Below are 25,772 nucleotides of genomic sequence, written 5' to 3'. Positions count from 1 at the left end.
CGGAGCTTTCAACACAATCCTTTTTTGAGCAATACCAAACATAAAATTTTGATTTTCTTATGTTAGAAAAGCATAGCAAGTTGAAACAGGTTTAATTGCCACCATCAAGTCAATGGCTCCCAAGCATTGAGTGACTTTCTTATATTTACATTTACGTCAAAGAAGCAGCAATAGAGGATGAATCAAAAAACAAAATTAAAGTCTGTTAAACTTGAGAGTTGCTGCAGAAGCAAGTGGTACTGGGTAGACCAGGAAAGAGTGGATTTCCAGAGGGAAAGCAAAGCTCTCTTTTGCTAGATCAGGCTGAAAGAAAAAGCAAGTCAAAACAGAGCAATACAAACCAGAAGTCTGTATTGGCTAAGGCAGGGATGGTGAAAGATGTGGTGGTGATTCAGCTTTATATATTTTTAAGCAATTTCCCTTCTATGCCTTTTCAAGTTACATTTCAATATTGCATTTGTAGCAGTTGCCCTTTCTTTTATGTTGTAATTTTCTATTAAAATGCTTTAAAGAAAAAAAGATAGCCTCCGCAAATTTTTCATAGCTGTACTTTTAAGGGCATAAAAGGAAAATCTGCTATACCGTATTTGTTTCATATATACACTTTTAAAATGTACAAATGTATTTTGTCATATATGCTCTTTCCAAGGTTTTTTTTTTTTTAAGGTGCTGGTGAAGATAATTGTTCTTAACTGCTGGCAAATGATTGATGAGAGAGCCTGTCTGAATGAGAAACATGGTGAGTGTTTAGGGCTACCCATCCAACCTTGAGCTGGCAGATATTATGCCTACCTAAAATATGCTGTCATTGGTGGAACCTAAATGTGCATATAGGAATGATGGCAAATAGTGCTTTCTCTTTTTACAGTGTAGAAGGCATGTTAAGACAAGGATTGGGAGACTGGTGAATTACCCCAGCTTTGTTTCCCTAGCCATCTCTAGCAAAAGTCATCAGCCAGTACAAAAACATGGGTTTTAACCACCGGTCAAAATCCACTGTGGTTTTTTGCAAATATGTCTTTCCATCTGACAATCAACTATAGTTGGATTCCTTTTGGACACAGAGTTGAACAATTCTAGAAGAGCATTAACCAGTGAGGAAAAAACCCCAGCAACTGGAGTCATCAGAAACATAGTTGGCTCACTGTTTTCATTCAGCTGTGAGGGCTCCAACAAATCACTCTCATTCAAAGCGAAAATCTCTAGACACATCTCAGAAAAACTAAATTGGTTTATTAGAAACTGTCATGTTGGTGCGTGGCTGGGTGCAGCTGGTACTAAATCCCATCATAAATTTCCCCCTTGACCCTGGTCTTTCCCCCACCCCTGGATGTGACCTCCAATAGGATGCATCAGTCTCCAAGAATCATCCATCATGCTCTCCAATAACCTTCTTATGCTCCGGACAACTTTGGGCTGCTGAGTTGATATCTAGGCATTTCAAGAATGCCTTGTTTTCCCCCACTCCCTTTTTCTGGCAGCTAAAAAGACCAGAGGAGTATCTTTTTAGTTGACAGCAGCCTCTACTTCCTGGCCACCTCCAGTGATTAGATGTTGATCAAAGCCTCTAAGTTGGAGATTTGCTCAGAGATCTGGCAGACACAAGGGAAGAGTTTAGTTTGAAAGAAAATGGACTCTCTTGCTACCAAAGCAGCACAGCCCTGGAAGGACACTGATCTGAGGGGGAGGAAATCTGCCCTCTCTAGTCATTTGATTTTGTCACCAATAGAGTAGTCAATGTGTATCCATGGCAAAATCTGTGTTTGGATAAGAGAGAAAATATAATTTTAATCCTGCTACAGCTAAGAACAAGGTATGACTTGGGGAATCAAATGAAGGCAGCTGAGGTTTAGAGGCAAGGACTATACTGCAATTGGGTGCAAATGAAGAAAGGCTCATCTTTTGCTCTTGTTGTTGTTGTTGTTCTCTCATCACACAACCTCCAGAGAAAGGAAGCAAGCAAGCTTGGTTTGGGGTAAACACACAAGCCTGACATTTTGGGGTTGAGACTAAAAGAGAAACAGGTAGCTGAGTTCTCCGCCAATAGAAATCTGGTGCTACTGTTTCTCCACTGCCACCCCAAACCTGAATTTAAGAACAAAGTAACTTATTGAAGTCATGTTGCTGTGGATCCGCAGTTATGCCCAGACTATATATATATATATGTAAGCCATGTTAGGAATATCTTGAGCATCCTAATTCTACATTAGTCTCCCCCACACCCTGCCGTCTGAGGATTATGTGTGTGAGATGTATTATAATGAGCTTTGGAGGAAGGGTCCATATAAACCGAGAAGGACATTTAGTCCTGTACTCTCTAATTCTTGAGCATTAAAGATTTCTAAATATAACTCTCCATGTGGATGGCTGAAGGTAAGCCGCTTAAAGTGTGACAAGGAGTCAGATGATATCTGGAGTTGTGTTTCAGCTGATCAACAAAGCAATTAATAGCCAGTGATGTTTTTGTGTGTAAGAAATATATTTGCAATGATACCAGATGAAATATATTTGCAGAGTGCAAAACCAGCAAGCTAGTTCTGGTTTTGGAACTCACCCTGAGTTTCCTTACAAAAGATTTGCCAGCTTGTTATTATGAACTCACATACTGGGACATCTGAAACATTTTGTGGATTAGAATTGGGTTGAGTATGCATATTACCTTGGTCTATGACTATGACAAAAATTTGATTTGTTACACATTACACAATTACACTTCCTGTTTTGCACTGGCATATTTATTTTCTTAAATACTTGCTATCCAGAAGAGAGTAGATTTGCCTTTCTAAAATACAGCTACTAAATCATCAGGTTGTATAGATGTAATGCTGGACTGCCCAGAGGTTCCAGTGCCAGATGTTCCAGTTGATGCAGGTGCCATGGCCACAGCATCAGTTTCTCTCAGAACTGACTGGATCATCCCCATTTGGTATCTTCTGCGTGAATGTTTGTTGGAGTAGAAACAGCCCAGAATGGACACCAAGACAATGAAGGAACAGGCAACTAATATGACAATGGTGGCAGTGGAAAAGGGGAGATGAAACCCTGTAAGGAGAATAAATGAGGCAAAGAGAGAATGGAAAGTCAGAATGCCAATTCACAGAGTGAATCATTACTAGTATATCAGCTAGAAAACCAAATTCTTCCTGGACCTCTTCATTCTCTCAACCTTTTTAGATGGCTGATTGACAACCATATCAGATCCAAAGAGCTCTCTTCATTTCCACTCCAAATTGTAGTGCCTCCTGCTACTCAGTTCCAAATGTATGCTGCAGAAATGCCACTGCACACTTGTTTTATGCACTAATCTTTTGGGTTCAAACACAGGTTCTCTGATTAAACCAAGGCTTCAAAGAAAGTCTTGGTGTTTTTACACAGAGGGAATGTTTGCTGTGTAGATCATATCTGGTCTAATGCAAATGTCATGAGGCAACTGCTGACTGTACACTATGAACACAGCTGTGGCTTTCTCTTTGAATATCTCCTTAGATTTGAAAGGCCATTGGAAAAAAAAAACACTCTGTTGGGGTAGCCTTTCCTGCCCTGGTGTTAGGTGCTTTCCCCACTTGCACCTAACCAGAGTACAAACATGCCCTGGCACTCTGGCAGTAGATCTTTTTGGTTGTGTGCCCATGATTTTGCCCTCATTTATCAGCAACACAAGCTGAATGGCCCTTAGCTATATGTATCAGTATTAACATAATGCTTCCTTATTTTGACCCAGTCCAAAGGCAGCTTTCAAGGGAAAGGGACCCCTTAAAAAGAAAATCAGATGATGGACACTGGCCAAGAACAGACAAAATAGAGGCAGGAGAAGGATCCACAATGGGGACAGCAGATTTCACTCAGGTAAAGTTTTTTGCTGAAAACTTTAATTTGGCAAAGAGGAAAAGCCCTGGGATCTGACATGTACCTTCTTTGGAGAACATCAAGCTGAAACTATATAAAGGACTTTGCTCCTTCATGCATCAGAAATACATTATTACTACAGAAAGTACCAGAACCTGTATTTTGATCAACAATCTTTCATAGCAGAGCGTTTGCCAATTATAAGATCCGGTAGCAAAGCCCTGTTTCAAACATTTAGCCTAATGACAATTTCTCATGTATCCAATTAAGCTTGAACTAGCTGTGAAATCTCATACCATAATACATAGTTAAAAGTTAAGAGATTTCACAAGACTATGTTGTTCTTTGCTATAAAAAGCTTACTTCTCTGGAGAAAGGAAATGTAGACTTTGCATTATTGCCTATAGATCAGAACGAAAACCCAGCAAAAAACCAAACACCCCTCCCCTCATACAGTTACTGGATTCTCAAGAATCACAAGTGGAATTCAGTATTTGCAGGCAGCTTTATAAAACAAGTTAGCTTATAATTAAAGGCTTATTCTCCCTATTATGTTTACAACTGTTTCTTACAGGCATGCATCTATAGCAGAGGTCTCCAAACTTGGCAACTTTAAGGCTTGTGGACTTCAGCTCCCAGAATTATCCAGCTGGCTGGATTCAAGCCTTAAAGTTGCCAAGTTTGGGGACCCCTGATCAATAGGATGGAAATATTTGCAGCATAAAAAATGGTTGAGATGTTTATTTCTGCTGACACCAGATCCATTGGCCACCACAGCATGAAGGAAGAAATGTGCAGTTTGCCCACTTACCAATTGCTCTGTAAAACACATCATCATATCTATGGCCTCGGTTCTGTACCCCCCCTGCCCAAATCTCAACCCATTGAAAAATGGAAAAATTTGATATTCTCACCGTTTACATCTTCTTTCATTTTTTCTTTCCTCACGATAATATTCGCCATCTGGTTCAGAGATGGCCCAGCAGCAGGGGATGTGTTGAATATAGCAGGGGCAAAGTTGGTCACAATGGACACCAGCTCCAAAGTCCTAGAGCTGTTCTGCAAAGAGGTCTGGGCCTGCTCCCCTTTCAGTTCAATGGGACCAAGTGTGAGGTCTCCTTCTCCAAATGTTCCTGGAAAGAGGTGAATAAGAGTTTGGAATTCAGCCCTGACATTGTGGTACATGATTACCACAATGTCTCTTTTGCAAAGTGATTCAATTTATCCATGCTGTTCTTTTAATTCTACTTGGAATACATGTGAGATGGTTGGTGTAGAAATTTGATAAGTGAATAAATTTTATGGATTTCAAAATTCCCAAATTAGCCTGAACTCTGCTAATGTAGAGGAACACACTGGATGCATCTACTTGAGCAGGTGCCAAACAAGGCCAGTAAATAAAGCATTATTTTGCTGAACTTTTAAATAAGAAACATTGAAGCTCAGGGATTATCCTGCAAGGAGGATATTATTTTTTAAATTTATACACTGGACTCTTGGAGATCTTTGGGTCTACAGTAATAATAATAAAAAAAACCCTGACCCAAAAATACAAAGGAAAAGAAAAAAACAATAACCAATAAACCCAGATGACAATATCTTCATTAACCCCCAAATATCCTCTGAAAAAATGTTCTGAGCTCTGATTTCAGCAGCCTCTGGAAAGCTACCTCAGAGGGACCTAATCTTACTTCCAGGATGCTATTTCCAAATATGGGTACAATTATCCAGAAATAATGTCTTGTACCTTCAGCCTCTCTTGCCTCATGAAAGTGTGGAACCACAACCAGCATTTCCCCCCAGGACAGCTACATTGGATGGGCTGATTCTGGCTAGAAGAGATATCTGGGCACCCAGGTATAAGGGTTTATAAATTAAAAGCAGCAATTTCAGGAGCCCTCATTCTCCCTCTCTCTCTTTTTTAACCATTGTCCAGGTATTGATTCTAGCACTTCATTTCTCAGAGCAACACGGAATATGAAAGGACATGCTGGGACTGACCAACAGGGGTTGGCACCCAGGACGCAATCTCGTCAAGGACCCAAATCTCCTCCTGGTACCAGAGGCCAAAGTGGGATCAGATCCACCAGATGCCTGAGATGGAGCATTCTAATATGGGAGATCACACTACCTCTCCTCTGCTGCTGTCTCCTTTTTCTTTTTTTGCTGCCACAGCCAGTATGAGATGCACAACAGGAGCAGTCAACCCCTTCATGAGAGCTCCAGGTTGCAGTAGTGTGATCATAGGAACATGCCTTATTGAGATGGTTTGCTGAGCCCACAGGTACTGCCTTCAAGTGGCAGATGAGGTAGATCTAAAAGAATCAGAATAGATATTAGCTGGTAACTGTAACTGTCCTGTATTTGAGAAAGGGAAGACAAAGTACAGAAAAATCCATGGTAATCCCTTACACCTGTAGGAAGTTAGCACCCACCCCTCTCCTAGAAAAATGAAATATCCTAAGAAATGTTTAAAAAGGCAGAATATTTCCCCTAAAAAGAGTAGAAGGTCAGAAGCAGAAACTTACCTCAGAAGCTCACCCCAACCTTTGTTAATGGGTGGGCCATTAAGGCCTGGGCCAGAATATTTTACATAACAAAGATCTCCAGGTAGAGCTATAGAAATTGCCTAAAGCCCTTTTCATTACATCATCATCCAGCAAGGCTCAACCAAGGCTGGAACTCAAGACAGCCTACAGAGTTGCCCCTGCATGGCCCCATGGGAGTTTGACAACCAATCAGAGTACAAGCTCAAATTCAAATCCCAACAGAGGGTATAAAACCAGGCACTTTCAGACCTCCTCCTCCTCCTCCTTGATCTTTTCCTTCACCTTGAAGCATGTGATCGTCCTTTTCACTTTGGAGTTCCAAGCCATGGGGTCCTGTCCACCATTAAACCATCTTTCCAAACAGCCTCCCTGTTTCCAGTGTCTTTTTCCCCACTTGGAACTGAACCCAGAAGGATAATTCTTCCAACACACCAAAGCATCTGCTATTGTTGGCATAATTACTATTAATAATAATAATTGGCATCTGTTGTGATGCATAAGGAGGACTTCTTCCATTTCAATACCTCCCCTCAATACAGGCAGTTCTAGAACTAAGTTAGGAGGATGGCTTTATTCCTCACCTTTTGAAGATGATATCATAAGATGATATCATAAGATGATATATGACATCATAATGTACTTAGATTTTCCACCCCAACTCATACCCACACACTAATCAAGTATCCTAGCCCTACATTTAAAAATCCAACTTCCATTTCTTCCATCTTCTATCTTAACCTGATTGTTGGAGGCTCCAGTGAAGGTAAATGTATCCAGTTGGAAACGGAGAAATCCATCTTCTCGCATGGCAAGAAAATGGGAGCGACCGTGCTGCCCATCTACAAAGCATCTGCAGATTAGACAGAAACAACATGAAAGGGCTTGTTTTCCTTCCCCAGGTTATCAATGCTTTTAAATATGTCTTTCTTTGTGTTCGTCAACAGTATTGCAATGATGAACACAAAAGCAAGCTGCGTGGTTTTGAGCCAGAAACCCCCTCTCTTAAGTCCAGCCCACATCACAGGATTGTTGTTGTGCAAAAATGTCCATTAAGTGGACCAGACTATGATAAACACCACATGGATGGCTAAACTATTCTTACTGAGATTGGCTGAAACAACAGAATCTTGCAAATCTGATTGTGCTGTGCCCTTCCTCCTTTCTATAGTTCAGTGAATTATGGGAGGTGGTGCCTGAGCCACTTCGCAATGTTATCTAGACATTGCTGAATTTAAATATGTTTAGGCCCTTTTGCTTAGGAGAAACAGCATTGTGCATATCTCCATCAAGGTCATGTTCTTTACTGTCTATTGGAAAACAGGAGGAGGGAACATAATGTACCCCACATGAAGTTGCACAAACTAAAGTAGGATCCCAAAATAAACCATCATTTTGACGTCTGCATGTAAGCTAGTAGCAGTAGAATTGGTAGATTTCCAGACAAACCCCTTACTTTAGAAAGACACTTTATTTTGAGAAACAGGAAATCATTGCTATTTCTACATATTTTAGAAACAAAAATAATTTCCTCTAAATCTTAATTCAAGTTGACATGATGATGAAATAGTGGCCAGCTTCTTTAGTCATGCTAAACCACAACCTCATTTTATGGCTTAGCCTTAGACGCTTCAGTGGGTCAAAGGAAGGGTTGGTTATGGAGGTTCATTTTAGGGATGATAAACAATAAATAGCCATGGTTTCTACAGGTCTCCCTACACCTCCCAAAGGACTGCTCCCCCTCACTTCTTTTTTCTCAGGTTTCTTCCTGAGAACAGACCGGAAGAAAAACATGAACTTTCCATCAGAGTATATTCATGAACTGGAATAGAGCTTAGTAACAAGGTCAGCCAATGAGAGCTGAACTGAGGGCTGAAATTTAAAGAGAGAATCTGAGCATGGTTTATCTCTGTTCCTGTGTTCAGCTCTAAATTGAAAGAGAAACTAACTTGTTTGCTTGCCTGCTGAATTAAAGTGAAACTGATGTCTGTTTCTGAGCTCCTGAATTGCTGTTCTGTTCTGAACCTGTAACATGTCTGCTTCTGTTTGAGTTTGCTCCATGTAGAAGAAATCTACAACTGGTATTGTAAAATTTACTTGGGTTTATAAAGAAGTTAAATGAAGCTTCAGCTATCTGTGTTTACTTTTCTGGCGCCGAATTTACGCTGCAGTACTCTGAACACACTCTATCTTTGGACACAATTCAACTCAGAATAGGTCTGTTCTCCAGCAGTCACTTTGGGGCATCTATATGCTTTTTATAAATGGTGCAAGTGTGCTAAAATGTTATGGGCCTCTCCATGGTAAAAATTATAAGCTTCCAAGTTCTCAAACAATGACTTTACCAAACATTCTGCTTTTTCAGCTGTTTTAATTTCCAAGTGGGGTAGTCACCACTCAATTCCAAGAAAATAACCAAACACCATTTAACCTCAAAGTCCAATGAGTATGACCTTACTTTCATAAACACTGGAACTCAGTTATGAATGCTCACTTCTACTAAGAAACATGAGGCTACTTGTAAAGATAATGACTACCACCTCTCATTGTGCTGAGCCCAAACTCTCAGAGACTTACCCATGATTTGTGATAACCTCATATTTCACAGAGGATTCTGCACTTGGCCGGGCAACACATTCATCCACATAGATTCTCAATGGAAGATGGTTATCTTTTCTTACTGATGCCTGGATGTTGATGAAGTCCCCAAGATAGTAAGTAGGGTCAGGCATCAGTTGTGACCAGCTACCTGAAAAACAATATATTAATAGAGCATTATCAATATCACAGAAAAGTAACTAGTAGCCTGCTGTCAATCCCAAAATCTTTTATTCTTTTCTTAATAATTTCTCAAGTTTTTCCTTTCCCCAATGCAAATTTCAATGGTATGGATTTAATGCTTTAAATACTGTTGGAAGAAATATCTTTCTGGGTTCAGTTCCAAGTGGGGAAAAAGACACTGGAAACATGCAGGCTGTTTGGAAAGATGGTTAAATGGTGGACAGGACCACATGACTTGGAGCTCCAAAGTGAAAAGGATGATCACATGCTTCAAGGTGAAGGAAAAGATCAAGGAGGAGGAGGAGGTCTGAAAGTGCCTGGTTTTATACCCTCTGTTGGGATTTGAATTTGAGCTTGTATTCTGATTGGTTATCAGACTGCTAGGGTTGGTTGAGCCTTGCTGGATGATGATGTAATGAAATGGCTTTGGGCAATTTCTATAGCTCTACCTGGAGATCTTTGTTATGTAAAATATACTGTCCCAGGCCTTAATGGCCCACCCTTTAACAAAGGTGTAGGTGAGTTTCTGCTTCTGAGTTTCTATTTCTCTTTTTAGGGGAAATATTCTGCCTTTTTAGTATTTCCTAGGATATTTCATTTTTCTAGTAGAGGGGTGGCTTTTAACTTCCAACAATACAGAGGGCAAAGGCTTGTTCTCTGAGCTCGTGGGTTGGTTTCTGAATGTTTTGTTACCAGGCTAGATAACATCTTCAGTGGAGTTTAGCGGATGTCAGTGTCAGTGTTCTTCTGTTTTAAATGCTCTTTAAAATGCTCAATGGGGATTTAAAAATGGCTATCTACTAGATTTATTTAACACAGGTAGTCCTCGACTTACAACAGTACATGTAGTGACCATTTGAAGTTACAATGGCACTGAAAAAAGTGGCTTATGACCATGATTCATCCTTACGACCATTGCAGTATCCTCATGATCATGTGATCAAAATTCAACCGCTTGGTGACTGACTCATATTAATGATGGTTGCAGTGTTCCCAGGGACGTGTAATCAGCTTTTGCAACCTTCAGACAAGCAAAGTCAGTGGGGGAGCCAGATTCACTTAACAATTGCATTACGAATTTAATAACTGGAGCGGTTCACTTAACAACTGTGGCAAGAAATGTCATAAAATGAGGCAAAATTCACTGCCTCGCTTAGCAATAAAAAATTTGGACTCCATTGTGGTCATAAGTGGAGGACTACCTGTATTGCAACTTTATATAAGTCAATTGAAATTGTAGTTGACTCGATTAGCACACTCACTGTCATAGACTTCCAGGGCAAACACCAGGCTCTGATGGTCCATCACGGTAGAAGTGAAAGGGATCCAAGTAGGATGGAGTCCAAGCGAAGAGACATTCCAGGACCTAAATGTAAACATCATGTTTATCAGCTCACATCCTCTTTGCATTTCCAAAGCTCTTTAATTGTTCTTATATTTATCTTTTTATTATCTGTAAGCTGCCCAAAGTCCTCTTATAGGTGAGAGCAGCAGTATATAAGTTTAATGTAAAAATAAAGGACATTATGCAATTTCCTAGAAGAAAAGCTGCAGTTAAGTGCAAAACCAATTCAAATTAATTCTCAGAACTCAGGAGGCTGGTAGCAATAATGCCAGTTCTGATCGCATAAGAGACTTTCTATCTACATTTCTTTTTTTTCTTTTTTTTCGAACAAATTTTATTGATTTTTTTTAAAGACAAACAAAACATAGGACATAAAAGCATAAAAACCCCTTTCTAAAAATTACTTATAAGTTTTAACAAGGCAAATAAAACATTATTTTTTAAGGCATAGTTCCACATCATCACATTTCCATTTAAGCACATATACATATATCTACATTTCAATATTTAAGACCTAGTCTATAATTACAGAGTAATTATAAGTTAGACTATCTCACTTCTTTCACCAGTATTCCATGACTTACCTAGGATAGAAACAGTTTATAGCATGGGAGAATGGATTGGTCCTGATCACCCCATCTGGAGCTGAAGGCACATAGTGGAGGATGTTCTTATAATGGATGCTTCCTGGAAGAAGCTATGGGGTCAAATAAAAAAATATCTGCAGAAGCTCATTTTAAGGTTATATTCTAAGACGATTAAGGGGCTTACCCCACTGCTGAATTAAAGTGCCATTCACCCATCCTTGAATAAACATGAGCTCAATAGGATACCGTTTCCCCATCTGCTGATCCTTATCCTATGTTTAATGCCTCTGTTCTGCTCATGGGTGAACAGTATAGTATAATTTGGATATTGCATAATTTTGTTCCAACATTGTTGAATTCGGAAGGAATGAAAAGAAATCCCAACAGACAAATAATCTCCTCCCCACCTCAAGACTACTAAGGTTGTATTAACAGATCCTTCTTTCTGATTTCAGAAAAAAAAAATCAATGAAATTAGTGTGACTCTTGTTAAGTAGCTCGATCTTGCTAATAATCAAGGCCAAGACTCTAGCTTCATTCCAAGAAATGGCATCTATAGGTGGGTAGAGGGTGAAATGAAAACAAATAAAACCAGCTTATCTTTTGACAAAGCACCCTTGTCAGCTAGATTTAGAGCTATTACTTTGCAACAGAAAACCTCCTACTCAGTGTGAGATATTTTGGAGCAACTTCAGGAATCTATTAATAAATTAAGTAAGAAATGGGGTGCAGATGTCTCTTAATTAAAAACTTTATAACTGAGTATACGGACAATGTTTTGCCCTCACCAAATTGCTTCAGCAAATGGTAAAAATGGAGAGAGCAATAGCAATCTGGGGTCCTCATTTTACCAACCGTGGAAGGATGGAAGGCTGAGTCAACCTTGAGCCTGGTGAGATGCGAACTGCAAATTGCAGGCAGCCAGCAGGCAGCAGAAGTAGCCTGCAGTGCTCACTCTAACCACTGTGCCACCATGGCTCATGAAGATATATTACAGAATATAGATATATTACATTACAGAAGAATCCGAGAAGAGAAATAATTTTCAAAATGCCCAAAGCTTACAAGCAGATCATTGCTTCGCAGAAAAGACATTACAAATGAAAAAAAAATGATATACATTATTTAAAAAGTTTAAATAAAAAGGAACATAAGGAAAAAAGTTAAAAAATATATTAAGGACTACAAGTAGATATGTTAAACTGCTTGATCAAATGCCAAATTCTAGATGCTATCTGTAGTTTCTTATTTGGGGTTTTTGGTTAGAAATAAAATGAAATGAAAACTCTGGAGAAATGTATATATTATGCTATGCTTGAAAGTACTATTTCTTACTGATATAATCCCAATATTATGTAGTATCTGCACCTGTAGAACATATCCAACAATTGTTGCTAAATAATTTTCAAGACACAATTGCCCACAAATTGAAATATGGGAAAGCAATCACTTCAATATATTATGCACGTCAGCATATACCTGGAATGCTGTGTCTGGGCACTACAGTTCAGAAATGACAATGACACCTTGAAACAACTTCTGAGAACTGCAACCAAGATGATATGGAAATCAAACTCTATAAGGTATAATTAAAGTATTTGGGTATGCCTTGCCTATAGAAGAAATTATTAAAGGGAGCTATGATAGCAATCTTCAAATACATGAAGATTGTTGCATAGAAGTAGGAATGGATTTATGGCAGAATATCCAAAGGGTTAAAATAACAAGGAAGGAGGTTCAGGATAGACCTCCAGAGATCTAGTGGTTCTGTCATTCTACTGTTATTATCCAGAAGGGTACTTGCCTTCCCAAGTAGTGTTATTGCAAAGACCTCTGTAATTAAAATTATTAACAAAATTCTAAACCCAGAGTTATCTTACTTGTCTGGTGGCTTCACAAGCAAAGAGAGGATATTCCAGCAGGAGAACATTTGGATGTACAGCTGTCACTTTACAGTCAGATCCCAGAGTGAGTTCATTGGCATTAACCATCACACCAGTCCCAAAGAGATTCACAGGAACGGTGATCAATAGATGTGAGCTTCCACACGACACCGAAACTGCAGAAGATATAAGGGGTCAAGATAGAGCAACCTGGAGCAGCATATTTTTTCCCCACAAACTGGAATGTGCAAGGGGTTTTCATAAATGGCACCATTATGCTCCTGAAAAGATGGAAGATCCAGAGGATCAAATCAGAGCCCCAATCAATTTAAGATCATCATTATACATATTGCATAAGTTGCCTCCAAGAGGTCAGGAGCAAAACATATAAAGGCCTCAGTTATTGTTGGTTCCCACCAATTAGCTTCAGAGCTGCTGGCAGAGCAACTAGCCAGCTCAGAGGGTAGATAGTGGGGAGAGTGAGGGCAGCCACTGAGAGGAAGAGAGACTTGTGGCTGGTTTGAAGCCCTTATGTGAAGTCTACTGCCATCGGAAGTGTATTCTTTTAACACCATTTATTTATTTATTTTATTTGTCAATCGCTTATAAGATAATAGGTATAAGTATATACATAGTTATGAATACATGAAATGGGTACATATAAGAAAAATAAACAATAGGACAGGGACAGTAGCCACGTTGGTGCGCTTATGCACACCCTCTACAGACCTCTTAGGAAAGGGGTGAAGTCAATAGTAGACAGGTTAAGGTTAAAGTTTTTGGGGTTTGGGGAAGAAACCACATAGTCAGGTAGAGTATTCCAGACATTGACCACTCTGTTACTGAAGTCGTATTCCCTACAATCAAGCTTGGTACGGTTAACCTTGAGTTTGTATCTATTGTGTGCTCTTGTGTTGTTATGGTTGAAGCTGAAGTATTATTCATTGACAGGTAAGTCATTGCAATGTATGGTTTTATATACTATACTTAGATCAGACCGAAGATGGCATAATTCAAGGTTTTCTAGATCTAGAATTTCAAGACTGGTGGCATAAGGTATTCTACAACAAGTAGAGGAGTGGAGAACTCTTCTTGTGAAATATTTCTGTACTTTCTCAACTGTGCTAATATCAGATACGTAATGTGGGTTCCAGACTAATGAGCTGTATTTGAGTATTGGTATTTAACTGTTGTTGATCATCAGCCTTATTTGTTAAGCCTCTGCTTAAAAGTCAGAGTGTCTAGGAAGCCACCATCCCTCATTCTTTTGTAATGAAACCAACAAGTAACTGAAGCAACCACATATTCAAAGCTTGTCCTTTATTTAGGTACACAGAAGCAGCCACTTCAGGTGAAGTAACTACTCAGGCAGAAAATTAGGATCAAACTCTTTGTTACATCTAAACCACTAAGCTCTTGGGGCACTTGACAATCCTATCAAGCCATTTTGTGCCTGTGTTCACATGCCATGCTGCTTTCTCATGCTTAACTAAACCACAACTTATTCAATTGACCCAATTGTCAACCCTGAATTAATTACAATATGTAAATCTAAAAGGTAATTAGTAGTTTGTGGTCCTGGGAGGTCTGTAAATTTACCTTGCATGCCTTTCTCTAAAGCTCCCCTGATACTGATACATTAGCTGAGTTCACATAACTCTTTTAATTTGGTTTATCCCGTTTTCCAATACACAGAAAATATTGGTGTAACTTATAACACTAACTTACAATTTCTGCAAAGAAACCAGAAACTACTTCTTTGTATCTTTTTTCTTCCATTTTTTTTCTCTTTATTTTTTCAATTTGTGTGTGTGTGTGGCTATTTCCAAATATTGTGGCCCAGCAGCTATCCCAATTAACCAGACTATGATAGGAAAACAACCAGCATTTTACTTAGCAATTAAGAAACAAACTTTTTATCAAACGTGAAGTCTTGCAGCAAACAAGCCAAGTTAAAGACTTCTAGGAAAAACCTAACTCTTCTGCTAAAGATTGTGCACATATAAACTGCCTATGTATGAATCTGTAGTAAAATCAGGCTGTCTCCAGAAATAACATTTTTTTGATGTTGACCATTAGGTTCCCTCTTAACAGTCATGAACTTCTTTAATATTCCCTTTACTGTATCTAGAGATGACCTAACTGACACCATATTTAAATTCTCTAACACCCTACAGGCATTTTATAAATAAAACAGCTTGAGGCACATCTTACCATAAATTCTATTTTTAAAAAAATCTTGTAGCTTCCCCAGCCCCTGGTTGGCCCAGTTTGGAAACGATGCAAAGATGGATTCAAAAATTGGTGGAGTTAAATTTGCTATCTGCAGATGATTTATATATTTAGAAACTGCATATCCCCAACCACTATTACAGTTCAGCTTCCATTTAGAAAGTTCCATTATATAAATTGAACATGTTTCTTTACATAGAACTCGCAGATTCCATGCACTGTATCTGTTCATTTAAAAAAGAAAAAAAACTGTTTTCCTTAACCCGGTCAGTAAACCTTCATGCAACTAAAGATTTTGCACAAGTTAATCTAATTAAGGGGCCTCCAACAAGACTTGTCTATTGATCTGAAAGCATACCAAATGTAGCAAAATGCCCAGAACTCAAAAACCATTTGGTTTTCTTTCTCATTCTGAGTCAAATTCTCCATTCCCTCACATTTTACAACTTGGTAAGATATTCTAATAAATATATTTCCTCCCCATTCCCAGCACTGGTTCACTAGCCTAGTGAGCTTGGTGGCTTGTGTTATGACTACATTAAAGGAACAAAGCTAACTCTTCCCTAACATCAAGCAATACACATCAGTTTTAATTAATCCTCATGAAAAATTGTTTTGTAATTCAACTTGCATCTTGGCAGATCTTTAATAACAGGAAACAGCCTATGATAAAAAAAAACATTTAAGCCTGGTCTTCTCTGGATTGAGTACAAACCAAAAACAAATTACAATAGCTAGTTAAGGAGCAATCAATTAATCTTTCTTCCTTTTCTTTTCACTTCTCCAAGTTGTATTCCCTCTCTGCATTTACCTGAGGAGTTCTGAGTAGAAACAGCAGCAATTAAAAGCAACAAAGCCCATGTTCTTAGATGATTCTCCATTGTTCACAGCAACTACTCAAGAATTCTCTCAGGTGAGAACCAAGACTGGGCCCTCTCATTGGCTTCATTTATAGCTCATGCAATACTCAGGTGCCTTGGCTTCTTCCAATGAAACTCTATAAGCTATTTCCTTACCTAAATGAGGAAGCCATTTCCTTTACTCTGAGTGAATTCAGAAGTGGTACTGGTTTTGTGGTTAGTTCGTGTAATATGCTCTGTCAATAGCAATTCCACTATGTTGTTCAAATACTAAGACATTTTGGAATCAGGAAAAGATTTTGTAACCAAAGTTTATTGAAGGTTACAAGTTCTAGTTTCTATTAATCCAAAATGGCAGCTATTCTGAATTCAGCATTCTAATATACTCAATAGAAGTATACAGAAAGTTGTTACAATGCATTGTAAATAAACTCATAGACAGAACTAATAATTACTTGGAATAGTATGATATTTAAACCCAGCAGTTTACTTGTTGAGGAGACCATAGCTAAAACAAACCATGGTGGAGCAGTGATTAGAATGCAGTACTGCAAGCTACTTCTGCTGATCATCGGCTGCCAGCAGTTTGGCAGTTCAGGTTTCACCGGTTCACCAGCTCACCAGCTCAGCCTTCAATCCTTCCGAGGTGGGTAAAATGAGGACCCAGATTGTTGGGGGCAATATGCTGACTCTATAAACTGCTTAGAGAGGGCTGTAAAGCACTGTGAAGCAGTATGTAATCTAAGTGTTATTGCTATTGCTATATCAAGCTCACTATGCATTATAAGGAATAAAAGAACTACAAATGGGAGCATTTATAACACATTCAATTTAATTTATTTTCAAATGATTGTCCATGCATTTTCAACTTGTTCATCTTTTAAGAATGTTGTGTGGCATTAAATATTGGGCCATCAAATAAGAATTCATTTCTTTAGAATACTGCCAGAATAATCTAGTGTTAATGGCAGTCTTAATGTAAAATGATAGTGTTAATGATGGTCTCGTAGACCACCAGCATGGGACATCTCTATCCAACTTTATAGGGAAATAAGAGCAGATGGACTACAGAAAAAGGGACCAAAGGGGTGTTATGTCTTGGGAACCGGTTGGGGCTCCAACCGGGTCCACTCGTTAAGCAAGTTCAACAACCGTTCCTATTGGCTGGCGTCGGTTGACAGCCGACTATAAATAGCTGGCTGTCAAGCCAAGCCAGCCGTTGTTCGCAAGCTAGTCTGCCCATTGGCTGGCAGACGCGACAACCACTGTTCCTTCAATAAACGTGTTAATTGCATGCCCTGGTCTAAGCCTCTCTTTCCTTGAAATACAACACTGGCGACGAGGGTGGGATGTGAAGGCAGCCAGGAGCATTTTCTAAAGGAACAGGAGCCTGTCAGCAGAAGCCGCAGCCGCTTGCCGTTTGCTGCCGAGCCTCGGACTCAGAAGCCTGTCTTCGGAAGCCGCAGCCGCTTGCCGCTTGCTTACCGTGCCATCGGACTCAGCAGCCTGTCAGCGCAAAAGTGAAAGCTCAGGTTAGATCAACCGGGTTAGAGAAGGCCGGGCGCTATCAGAGAAAGCGCGTCGGTTAGAGCACCACGGATAGGAAAGTCGGGCACTGAAGCTGCAGCGCCGCGCGCGCGAAAAAAGGCGCGAAAATTCTAACGGCTGTCACTGAGCTGCAGCCCCGAGCAAGCCACGGCGCTGAGAGCCTCAGCCGGCTCGATCACAATTGGGCACTAATTACAGAAGCCGTCTCTAAGTGAAGACTCCCCAGTGAAATTGTGAGCGCCTCAGCCGCCTCGCCAAAAAAAAATAATAATTAATAATAAGAAGAAAAAGGGCTCAATTTAAAGCGCTGTCAGTACAGCACCACAGCCACAGCCGCCAACGCTAGCAAAAGAGCACGAAAATTCAAGCGCCTCAGAAAAGCCGAAGTCCTTGAGTGAGAATAGGGCACTGTAGCCACAGCCGCCCACGCCCCAAGCAGCATCAATCCAAGACAACGAGCTCCCAGTGAGGCAGACCAGTCTACCAAGAGACTGAGGGATCAAAATGAATGTCAATTCAGTATTCCCCCCTTTCAAACCCGATGAGGTTTTGAAAGGGGGGAATACTGAATTGACATTCATTTTCACCGATGAGGAAAAGTGGGACTCATATAAAAATCGCTTCAACCACTTTATCGATGCCATTGGACTGGCTGAAGCTTCGGAGCAGAGGAAGAAATCCTACTTCCTCAGCTACTGTGGGGCTGTAGTATATGACACTGCCACAGCACTCCTGGCCCCACGAGAAATAGGGAATGTCCCATGGGCAGAGCTGGTGGAAACGCTATCCAACCACTACTCCCCAAAACCGTCTCAGATTGCTAGGCGCTTCGCTTTTAGGATGAGGAAGCAAGCTGAGGGGGAATCCATAAATCAATATATGGCAGCCCTGAGGACAGCAGCTCTACAATGTGAGTTCAAGAACTATTTGGACGACATGCTGCTAGACCAACTCGTCTGTGGGGTGAGGGATCTAAAACTCCAGAGGCGTTTGCTGGCTAGAAGAGACCTAAACCTCCCCAGGCAGTTGAAGAAGCCTTAGCTGCAGAACTTGCAGCACAGTCCGCAGCTGAGATCCAGGGCACCGCTCCCAGACCTAGCACTTCCTCTGTACACTCTGAAGAAGCGGTAAGTGAGGATGACCCGGCAGAATACTCCGATGTGCATCGCCTCAAACCAACGAGACAGCCGCAGGTAGGAGCGAGGCCAAGAAACAACAGTGGTCCAAAACAAACTCTTTATGCCTGACCTGTGGAGGTTCCCATTCCCGGGCATCTTGCAGGTTCAAACGCCACCTGCCACAACTGCCACAAGAAAGGTCACCTCGCAAGAGTCTGCCAGGCAGCGCGCACCTCTCCACAAAGATCTCTTTCCCCTCCTGTTCCCCGAAGGCAAGTAGAAAAATGCCATACTTGCTACCAAGCCAACCACACACTCTACACCCCCAATAAAATTACACTTTCTGTTTTACTAGAAGGTAATCCCTGCCGCATGGAAGTAGACACGGGGTCAGCGCTCTCAATCATATCTTGGGACACGCTTAAGAAGATCCAGCCCAGACTGACAAAGAAACAGCTTCAAAAGTGTTCCCATCTGGGGGGAAGGGGTATTATGTCTTGGGAACCGGTTGGGGCTCCAACCGGGTCCACTCGTTAAGCAAGTTCAACAACCGTTCCTATTGGCTGGCGTCGGTTGACAGCCGACTATAAATAGCCGGCTGTCAAGCCAAGCCAGCCGTTGTTCGCAAGCTAGTCTGCCCGTTGGCTGGCAGACGCGACAACCACTGTTCCTTCAATAAACGTGTTAATTGCATGCCCTGGTCTAAGCCTCTCTTTCCCTTGAAATACAACAGGGGACACATCCACATATGCCTAAAACAGCCTGTAAACACTATGATCTCACCCATGAGAAATTGCCTGAGCTCAGGTTCCTATGTAATTACATATTAGTATGTAATATGTGCAGAGGTATTAATTGAAACAAACTTTTTCCTGGATAACTTACTTAAAAGGACATTGGGTTCTAGTTTTAACTCTCTTACTCTGTTGATCTTTGAAATTTGCCAGTGAGAAGGCACAGATCTTAGCCTCTAATTTAAGGGTCTTCAGACGTGGCAAGTTTAAGGCTTGTGGACTTCAACTCCCTGAATTCCTGAGCTAACATGCCCGGAAGAGGAATTCTGGGAGTTGAAGTCCACAAGTCTTAAAGTTTGAAGAACCCTGTTCTAATTCATTATCCTACCTGAGTACAGGTAGCTCTTGACTTATGATCACAATTGAACCCAAAGTGTCTGTTGCTAAGTGAGACAATTGTTTTGCCTCCTAAACACAAGTTTTAAAGACTATATTTAAGAAGAGAACCAAAGGGACAGACAGCAAGGATTTTACCCTATTGATTATCTCCACCAGTAACCCCACTTTCCTTTGGGCCCCCCAAGGCAACTAGCATACCAGGGTTTGATACTTGTTGCTAAGCAAGATTGTTGTTAAGTGAGTTTTGCCTCATTTTACAACCTTTCTTGCCTCAGTTGTTAAGTGAATCATTGCAGTTGTTAAGTTAGTAACACGATTGTTAAGTGAATCTGGCTTCCCCATTCGCTTTGCTCGTCCGAAGGTTGCAAAAGGCGATCACATGACCCCAGGACACTGCAACTGTCATAACTTATGAGTCGGTGGCCAAGCATCTAAATTTTGATCAAATGATCGTAGGGCCGTGATGGCGAACCTATGGCACACGTGCCACAATTGGCACACAGAGCCATTTGTGCTGGCATGCGAGCCACAGGCAAACTTACCTTACTGCACATGCGCATGCCTCACAGCTGATTCCACCCCCCCCCCGGTTGGTTTGAGGCCTTTTTTCGCCTCCCAGAGGCTTGGAAAAAGCCTCTGCAAGGCTTCTCAGACTGAATTATAGGCCCATTTTGTCATTTCCTGTAATATTGAGTCTGAGAAGCCTTGCAGAGGCTTTTTCCAAGCCTCTGGGAGGCCAAAAAAGGCCTCAAACCAGCCCAAAAATCAGCTGTGAAGTGCAGTGCAGATAAGGGGGTGGGGGATTGCGAGCGCATGCACAGGGGGCATGGGGAAGGGGGCACGCATTGAATTCTGGGTAATGGCATGCAAGTGTGGGTGAGCTGGCACATTCGCAATTTTTGGCACAGGAGCCCAAAAAGGTTAGCCACCACTGCCATAGGGATACTGCAATGGTCATAAGTGTGAAAAATCAGTCAGAATTCACTTTTTCCATTGCTGTTGTAACTTCGAACGGTCACTAAACACATGGTTGTAAGTCGAGAACTACCTGTAGTGAATGATTTTGGTACTTGAAGGACCATCACAGGGGAAAACAAAATGTTTATTTATTCTCAGAGCACCTGAGGTCGGGACAAAAAGCAATGGGTGGAAATTTATCAGAGGGAGAGCCAACCTGGCAATTAAGAGGAATTTCCTGATATTGAGAATCAGTGGAACAGCTTCCCTCCCAGAGTTGTAGGTGCTCCATCGCTGGAAGTTTTCAAGAAAAGATTGGGCAACCATTTGTCTGGAAAGGTATAAGGACTCCTGCCTTGGGCAGGGGGTTGGACTAGAAAACCTCCAAGGTCCCTTCCAGTGCTATGATTCTATATGACTAGGGAAGTATTGGGAACAGATAAACAGATAATCAGAGTTGGAAGGGACCTTGTAGGTCATCTAGTCTAACCCCTCGCCCAAGCGGGAGACCCTACACCATTTCTGACAAATGGCAATCCAATCTTTTCTTGAAAATCTCAAGTGATGGCGCTCCCACAACTTTTGAGGGCAAGCTGTTCCATTGTTTGATTGTTCTCACTGTCAGAAAGTTTCTCCTTGTTTCCAGGTTAAATCTCTCCTTGTTCAGTTTCCATCCATTATTCCTTGTCTGGCCTACAGGTGCTTTAGAAAATAGCTTGACCCCTTCCTCTCTGTGGCAGCCCCTCAAATATTGGAAGACCGCTATCATGTCTCCCCTGGTCCTTCTCTTCACCAGACTAGCCATACCCAGTTTCTGCAACCATTCTTCATATGCCTTAGTCTCCAGTCCCCTAATCATCCTGGTTGGGAACATTATCTATTCTATTTTAATGATATATTACAGATCATCAACACAGATGTCATATTGTTGGAAGAGATACCAAAAAAGAAAGGAATATAACTTTTGACCAACTGTATTAGTTTTATTTCTTTTAAAGTGGCAAAAAGGGATTAATCCACAAAGATAATTATGATAAATTTACAACCACTGTCAAAGAAGGAAAATGTATAGTAAGTGAAAAATGAAAAAAATGCAACAAAGGAAAAATGAAAAAAAAATGCATCATTTCCTTATTTTGCTTCTTTTTTCCCATTATTTTTACTTGGAATTACAATTGGTTATTTCACGAGTGGATTAAGGTCTAGAAGAATCTGAAGATTTTGAATTGTCTGAAATAATCAGGAAACCAACAGCGGCTGGTTCAACTTCTACTTCTTCCTCTTCACCTTCTGGAGGACAACGCTCAATACAGGAAACATGACGCTGCAAATGATTATGCAAGGAATTCAAAATATACAAACAAGAACAGAGAATATTGAAAAGAGAGCAGAGAACGTTGAACAAAGAACAGGAAAAACTGATGAAAAGGTGGAGAACATTCAACAAATGATGATGATGTATGATGAGAGATTCCAAAAAATTGAAGAAAAACAAAAAAATAAGAAAATTGGAGATATTGATAGCAGATTAACTGTGGTTGAACAAGATAAAAGTGGGATGCTGAGATGAGAGATGGACAGATCAAAATTTTATCTCAGATTCCAAAACATAAAGGAAGAAAAGGGACAAAACGTAGCTGAGATAATGATAGAAATCTTGGCTGAAGCTCTGGAAATAACCAAAGAGAAGATGATGGATGGAATAGATGAGATTTTTTGAGTCTTTACAAGATATGCAATGAGAAATAGCTTACCAAGAGAAGTTCACATCAGATTTACAAAGAAAGACATTAAAATGCAAATATTGCAGGTGGCAAGAGAGAAAACATTGAAATATAAAGATAAGGAGATTGTTGTCCTGAAACAAGTACCCAGAAGAGTGAGAGAGATGAGAAGAGAATACCAATTCCTGACTAAAATCCTACTTTAAAAAGAGGTGAATTATAGATGGCTGATTCCAGAAGGTTTAATGTTCACATGGCAAGAACAGAGACACAGAATTGACTCAATTGAGAAAGCTGAATTATTTTATATAGAATACTTTGGAGGGAAAGAGGAGGAGACTAAAAAAGAAATGTCACTAATTGAATTCCAAGAGGACTTCCACATAGCCACTGAAAAAGAAGGGGCAATAGGCAGAAAGGTGGAAGTTAAAGAACAACATGAACCAAAATTTACGAGAGCTGCCAAACCTACCTATAAAGTATAATCATGGAAGAGAAAAAACTGATTACAATTAACATAGACAGACTTAACCCAGCTGTTAAAAGAAGGAAAACTTTCCATAAATTAGAAAAATTAAAATTTGATATAATCTGCCTACAAGAAGTACATATTAAAAATCAACATGAACAACTGTTGATACAGTCAAAGTTAGGGAAAATATTTACTTCTTTGACACAATGCAAGAAAAGAGGAGTGGTGTTATACATTAAAGATATTATCCCAGCGAAATCAATCCATAGGGATGACGATGGAAGATTATTAATGGTGGAAATAATGGACAATAATATGAAAACACCCCTGATTGCAATCTATGCCCCGAATGACAATCAAGAAGAATTTTATAGAAAACTACATATGAAAATAATTGAACTGGACTATGCTAATATAGTTATGATGGGAGACTTTAATGGAATTGTAGACAATAAATTGGACTATACAACACAGAAAACAACAAAGCAAAACAAAAAGACTCCCTAAATCCTTTTTTAAAATGATAGAGGAAATAAATTTAAAAGATACATGGAGAGAAAGAAATGCTAAGACTAAACAATACACCTTCTATTCAAACAGACATTTATCATGGTCCAGAATAGATATAATATGGATGTCAACAGAATTGTTAGCTAATATCCAAGAAATAAATATTGAAACAAGTACTTGGGCAGATCATTATCCAATGGCAATTAAATGGAAAGGACAAAGAAGAAGATCTAGATGGATGTTTAATAATACTATACTAAAAGAAAAAGATTGACATTTGAAATCAGAGAACAAGAAGATAAACAATTTTATAAAATTTGGGATCTATTCTATCAATGGTTAGACAATAAAACACGGTAATGAAATATGTAGATTTTTAGAACATAATCAATATATAAAGATGTATTTTTTAAATTATATCTACAAAATGATTGTAGGATAGATTTGAGATGATAATATGAACTGTCAAAAAACAAATTAAGTAAAATATGGATTATCTTGTAAAACATGAATGAATAAGAGTATAGTCAAATGATTGATTAACAATGATATTAATGTATTTAATATTTGATTGACAATATGAGAAACATATACAATGTAATTGTAATTGAAGACTATGAAGTGGAAGCACAAAACAATTTGTAAACCAACCAACACACTGTATGCACATATATGGAAGATGGTTTGATGTTTTTATGTTGTGATTCTTTATGTTTGTCTTAAAAAAACAATAAAACTTTAAAAAAAAGAAAGAAAGAAAGAAAATGTATAGTAAGTGAAAAAGTGAAAAAATGCAACACAGCAAAAATGAAAAAAAAATGCATCATTTCAATAGTAAATAATTACAATTCTCTATCTAATGCAAATACTATTCAAGTACATCTGTATTTATACTTCCAATACATTTATGTAACTCATTTTAACCCCTCTGTTTAAAGAAGCATTATCATTTGCATCAACACTGAAATAACAATGTGAGGTTTAGAAATAAACAAAATAATATCATCTCCATACAGATCTTTTAAAAAGATGAAAAGTGGCATCCTTTTCTACAGGTTGTCTTCTACCTACAACAGTTTATTTAGTGATCATTTAAAGTTACAACAGCACTGAAAAAAGTGACTTATGACCATTTTTCACATTTATGACCATTGCAGCATACCCGTGGTCACATGATCAAAATTCAGATGCTTGGCAATTGATGCATACTTTTGACGGTTGCAGTGTCCCAGGGTCAGAGGTAGTATCAGTGGTGTGATTCAAATTTTTTTTACTACTGGTTCTGTGGGCGTGGCTTGGTGGGCATGGCAAGGGAAGGACACTGCAAAATCTCCAGTCAGAGGTGGTATTTGCCGGTTCTCCGAACTAGTCAAAATTTCTGCTACCGGTTCTCCAGAACTGGTCAGAACCTGCTGAATACCATCTCTGATCACATGACCTTGGGACTCTGCAACCAGCATAAATACAGGCCTGTTGCCTTTTTGAATTTTGATCATGTGACCATGGGGATACCTCTGGGTGGTATTCAGCAGTTTCTGACCAGTTCTGGAAAACCGATAATGGAAATTTTGACTAGTTCGGAGAACCGGCAAATACCACCTCTAACTGGAGATTTTACAGTATCCTTCCCCTGCCACGCCCACCAAGCCACGCCCACAGAACCGGTAATAAAAAAAATTGAATCCCACCACTGCGCCAGTTTTATGTGATCATCTTTTTTGACCTTCTGACAAGCAAAGTCAATGGAGAAACCAGATAAACTTAACAGCTGTTGTGTTATTAACAACTGCAGTGATTCACTTAACAAATGTGGCAAGAAAAGTCGTAAAATGAGGCAAAACCCACTTAACAAATTTCTCACTTAGCAGCATAAATTCCGGGCTCCATTGTGGCTGTAAGCTGAAGACTACTTGTTTTCCTTTTTAATAGCGAGAAACATGCTATTAATCATGACTTCAGATATTCCAAAGAAGGTAAGGTAAAGGCGTCATTCACTGCCTGCTGATGCCCCATTGCCATCCTTCTCTTCTTTCTCCCCCTGATCTTTGACTACAGAACTGAAAAACCAGGCAAGATAAGAATTTGGCTCATTCGGTGGTTTTAGTTGAACCTTGTTTTATTGTTAAACAGGACTCTCTGGGAATCATCTTTCAGTGGTACTCAGCAGCCACCTTCCAGGCAGTGGCAGATTAAGGCTCACTGGTGCCCTAAGCACTGACAAATCTTGATG

General features: G+C 39.7%; 1 protein-coding gene across 2 annotated transcripts in view; it reads right to left on the bottom strand.

Annotated features, from left to right (window-relative positions):
* Window positions 1–2,717: 2,717 nt before the first annotated feature.
* LOC113450204 (zona pellucida sperm-binding protein 3-like) overlaps window positions 2,718–25,772 on the bottom strand; it is a 31,193-nt gene continuing 8,138 nt past the window's right edge. For both annotated transcript variants that reach the window (XM_087920769.1, XM_087920770.1), the window contains exons 2-9: window positions 12,986–13,164; window positions 11,103–11,215; window positions 10,436–10,539; window positions 8,970–9,141; window positions 7,134–7,245; window positions 5,978–6,161; window positions 4,761–4,979; window positions 2,718–3,042 (exon numbers count right to left, since the gene is read on the bottom strand). In XM_087920769.1, the coding sequence (XP_087776895.1) occupies window positions 2,783–3,042; window positions 4,761–4,979; window positions 5,978–6,161; window positions 7,134–7,245; window positions 8,970–9,141; window positions 10,436–10,539; window positions 11,103–11,215; window positions 12,986–13,096 (1,275 nt within the window). In that variant the 5' untranslated portion in view covers window positions 13,097–13,164 and the 3' untranslated portion in view covers window positions 2,718–2,782. The remainder of the gene's footprint in view (window positions 3,043–4,760; window positions 4,980–5,977; window positions 6,162–7,133; window positions 7,246–8,969; window positions 9,142–10,435; window positions 10,540–11,102; window positions 11,216–12,985; window positions 13,165–25,772) is intronic.

This window comes from Pseudonaja textilis, chromosome 1, assembly GCF_049901715.1.
Source record: "Pseudonaja textilis isolate UNSWEBS1 chromosome 1, rPseTex1.2, whole genome shotgun sequence".
Lineage (NCBI taxonomy): Eukaryota > Metazoa > Chordata > Lepidosauria > Squamata > Elapidae > Pseudonaja > Pseudonaja textilis.
The sequence above is the reverse complement of the archived record's forward strand: the minus strand, read 5'-3'. Positions and strand labels throughout refer to the sequence as shown.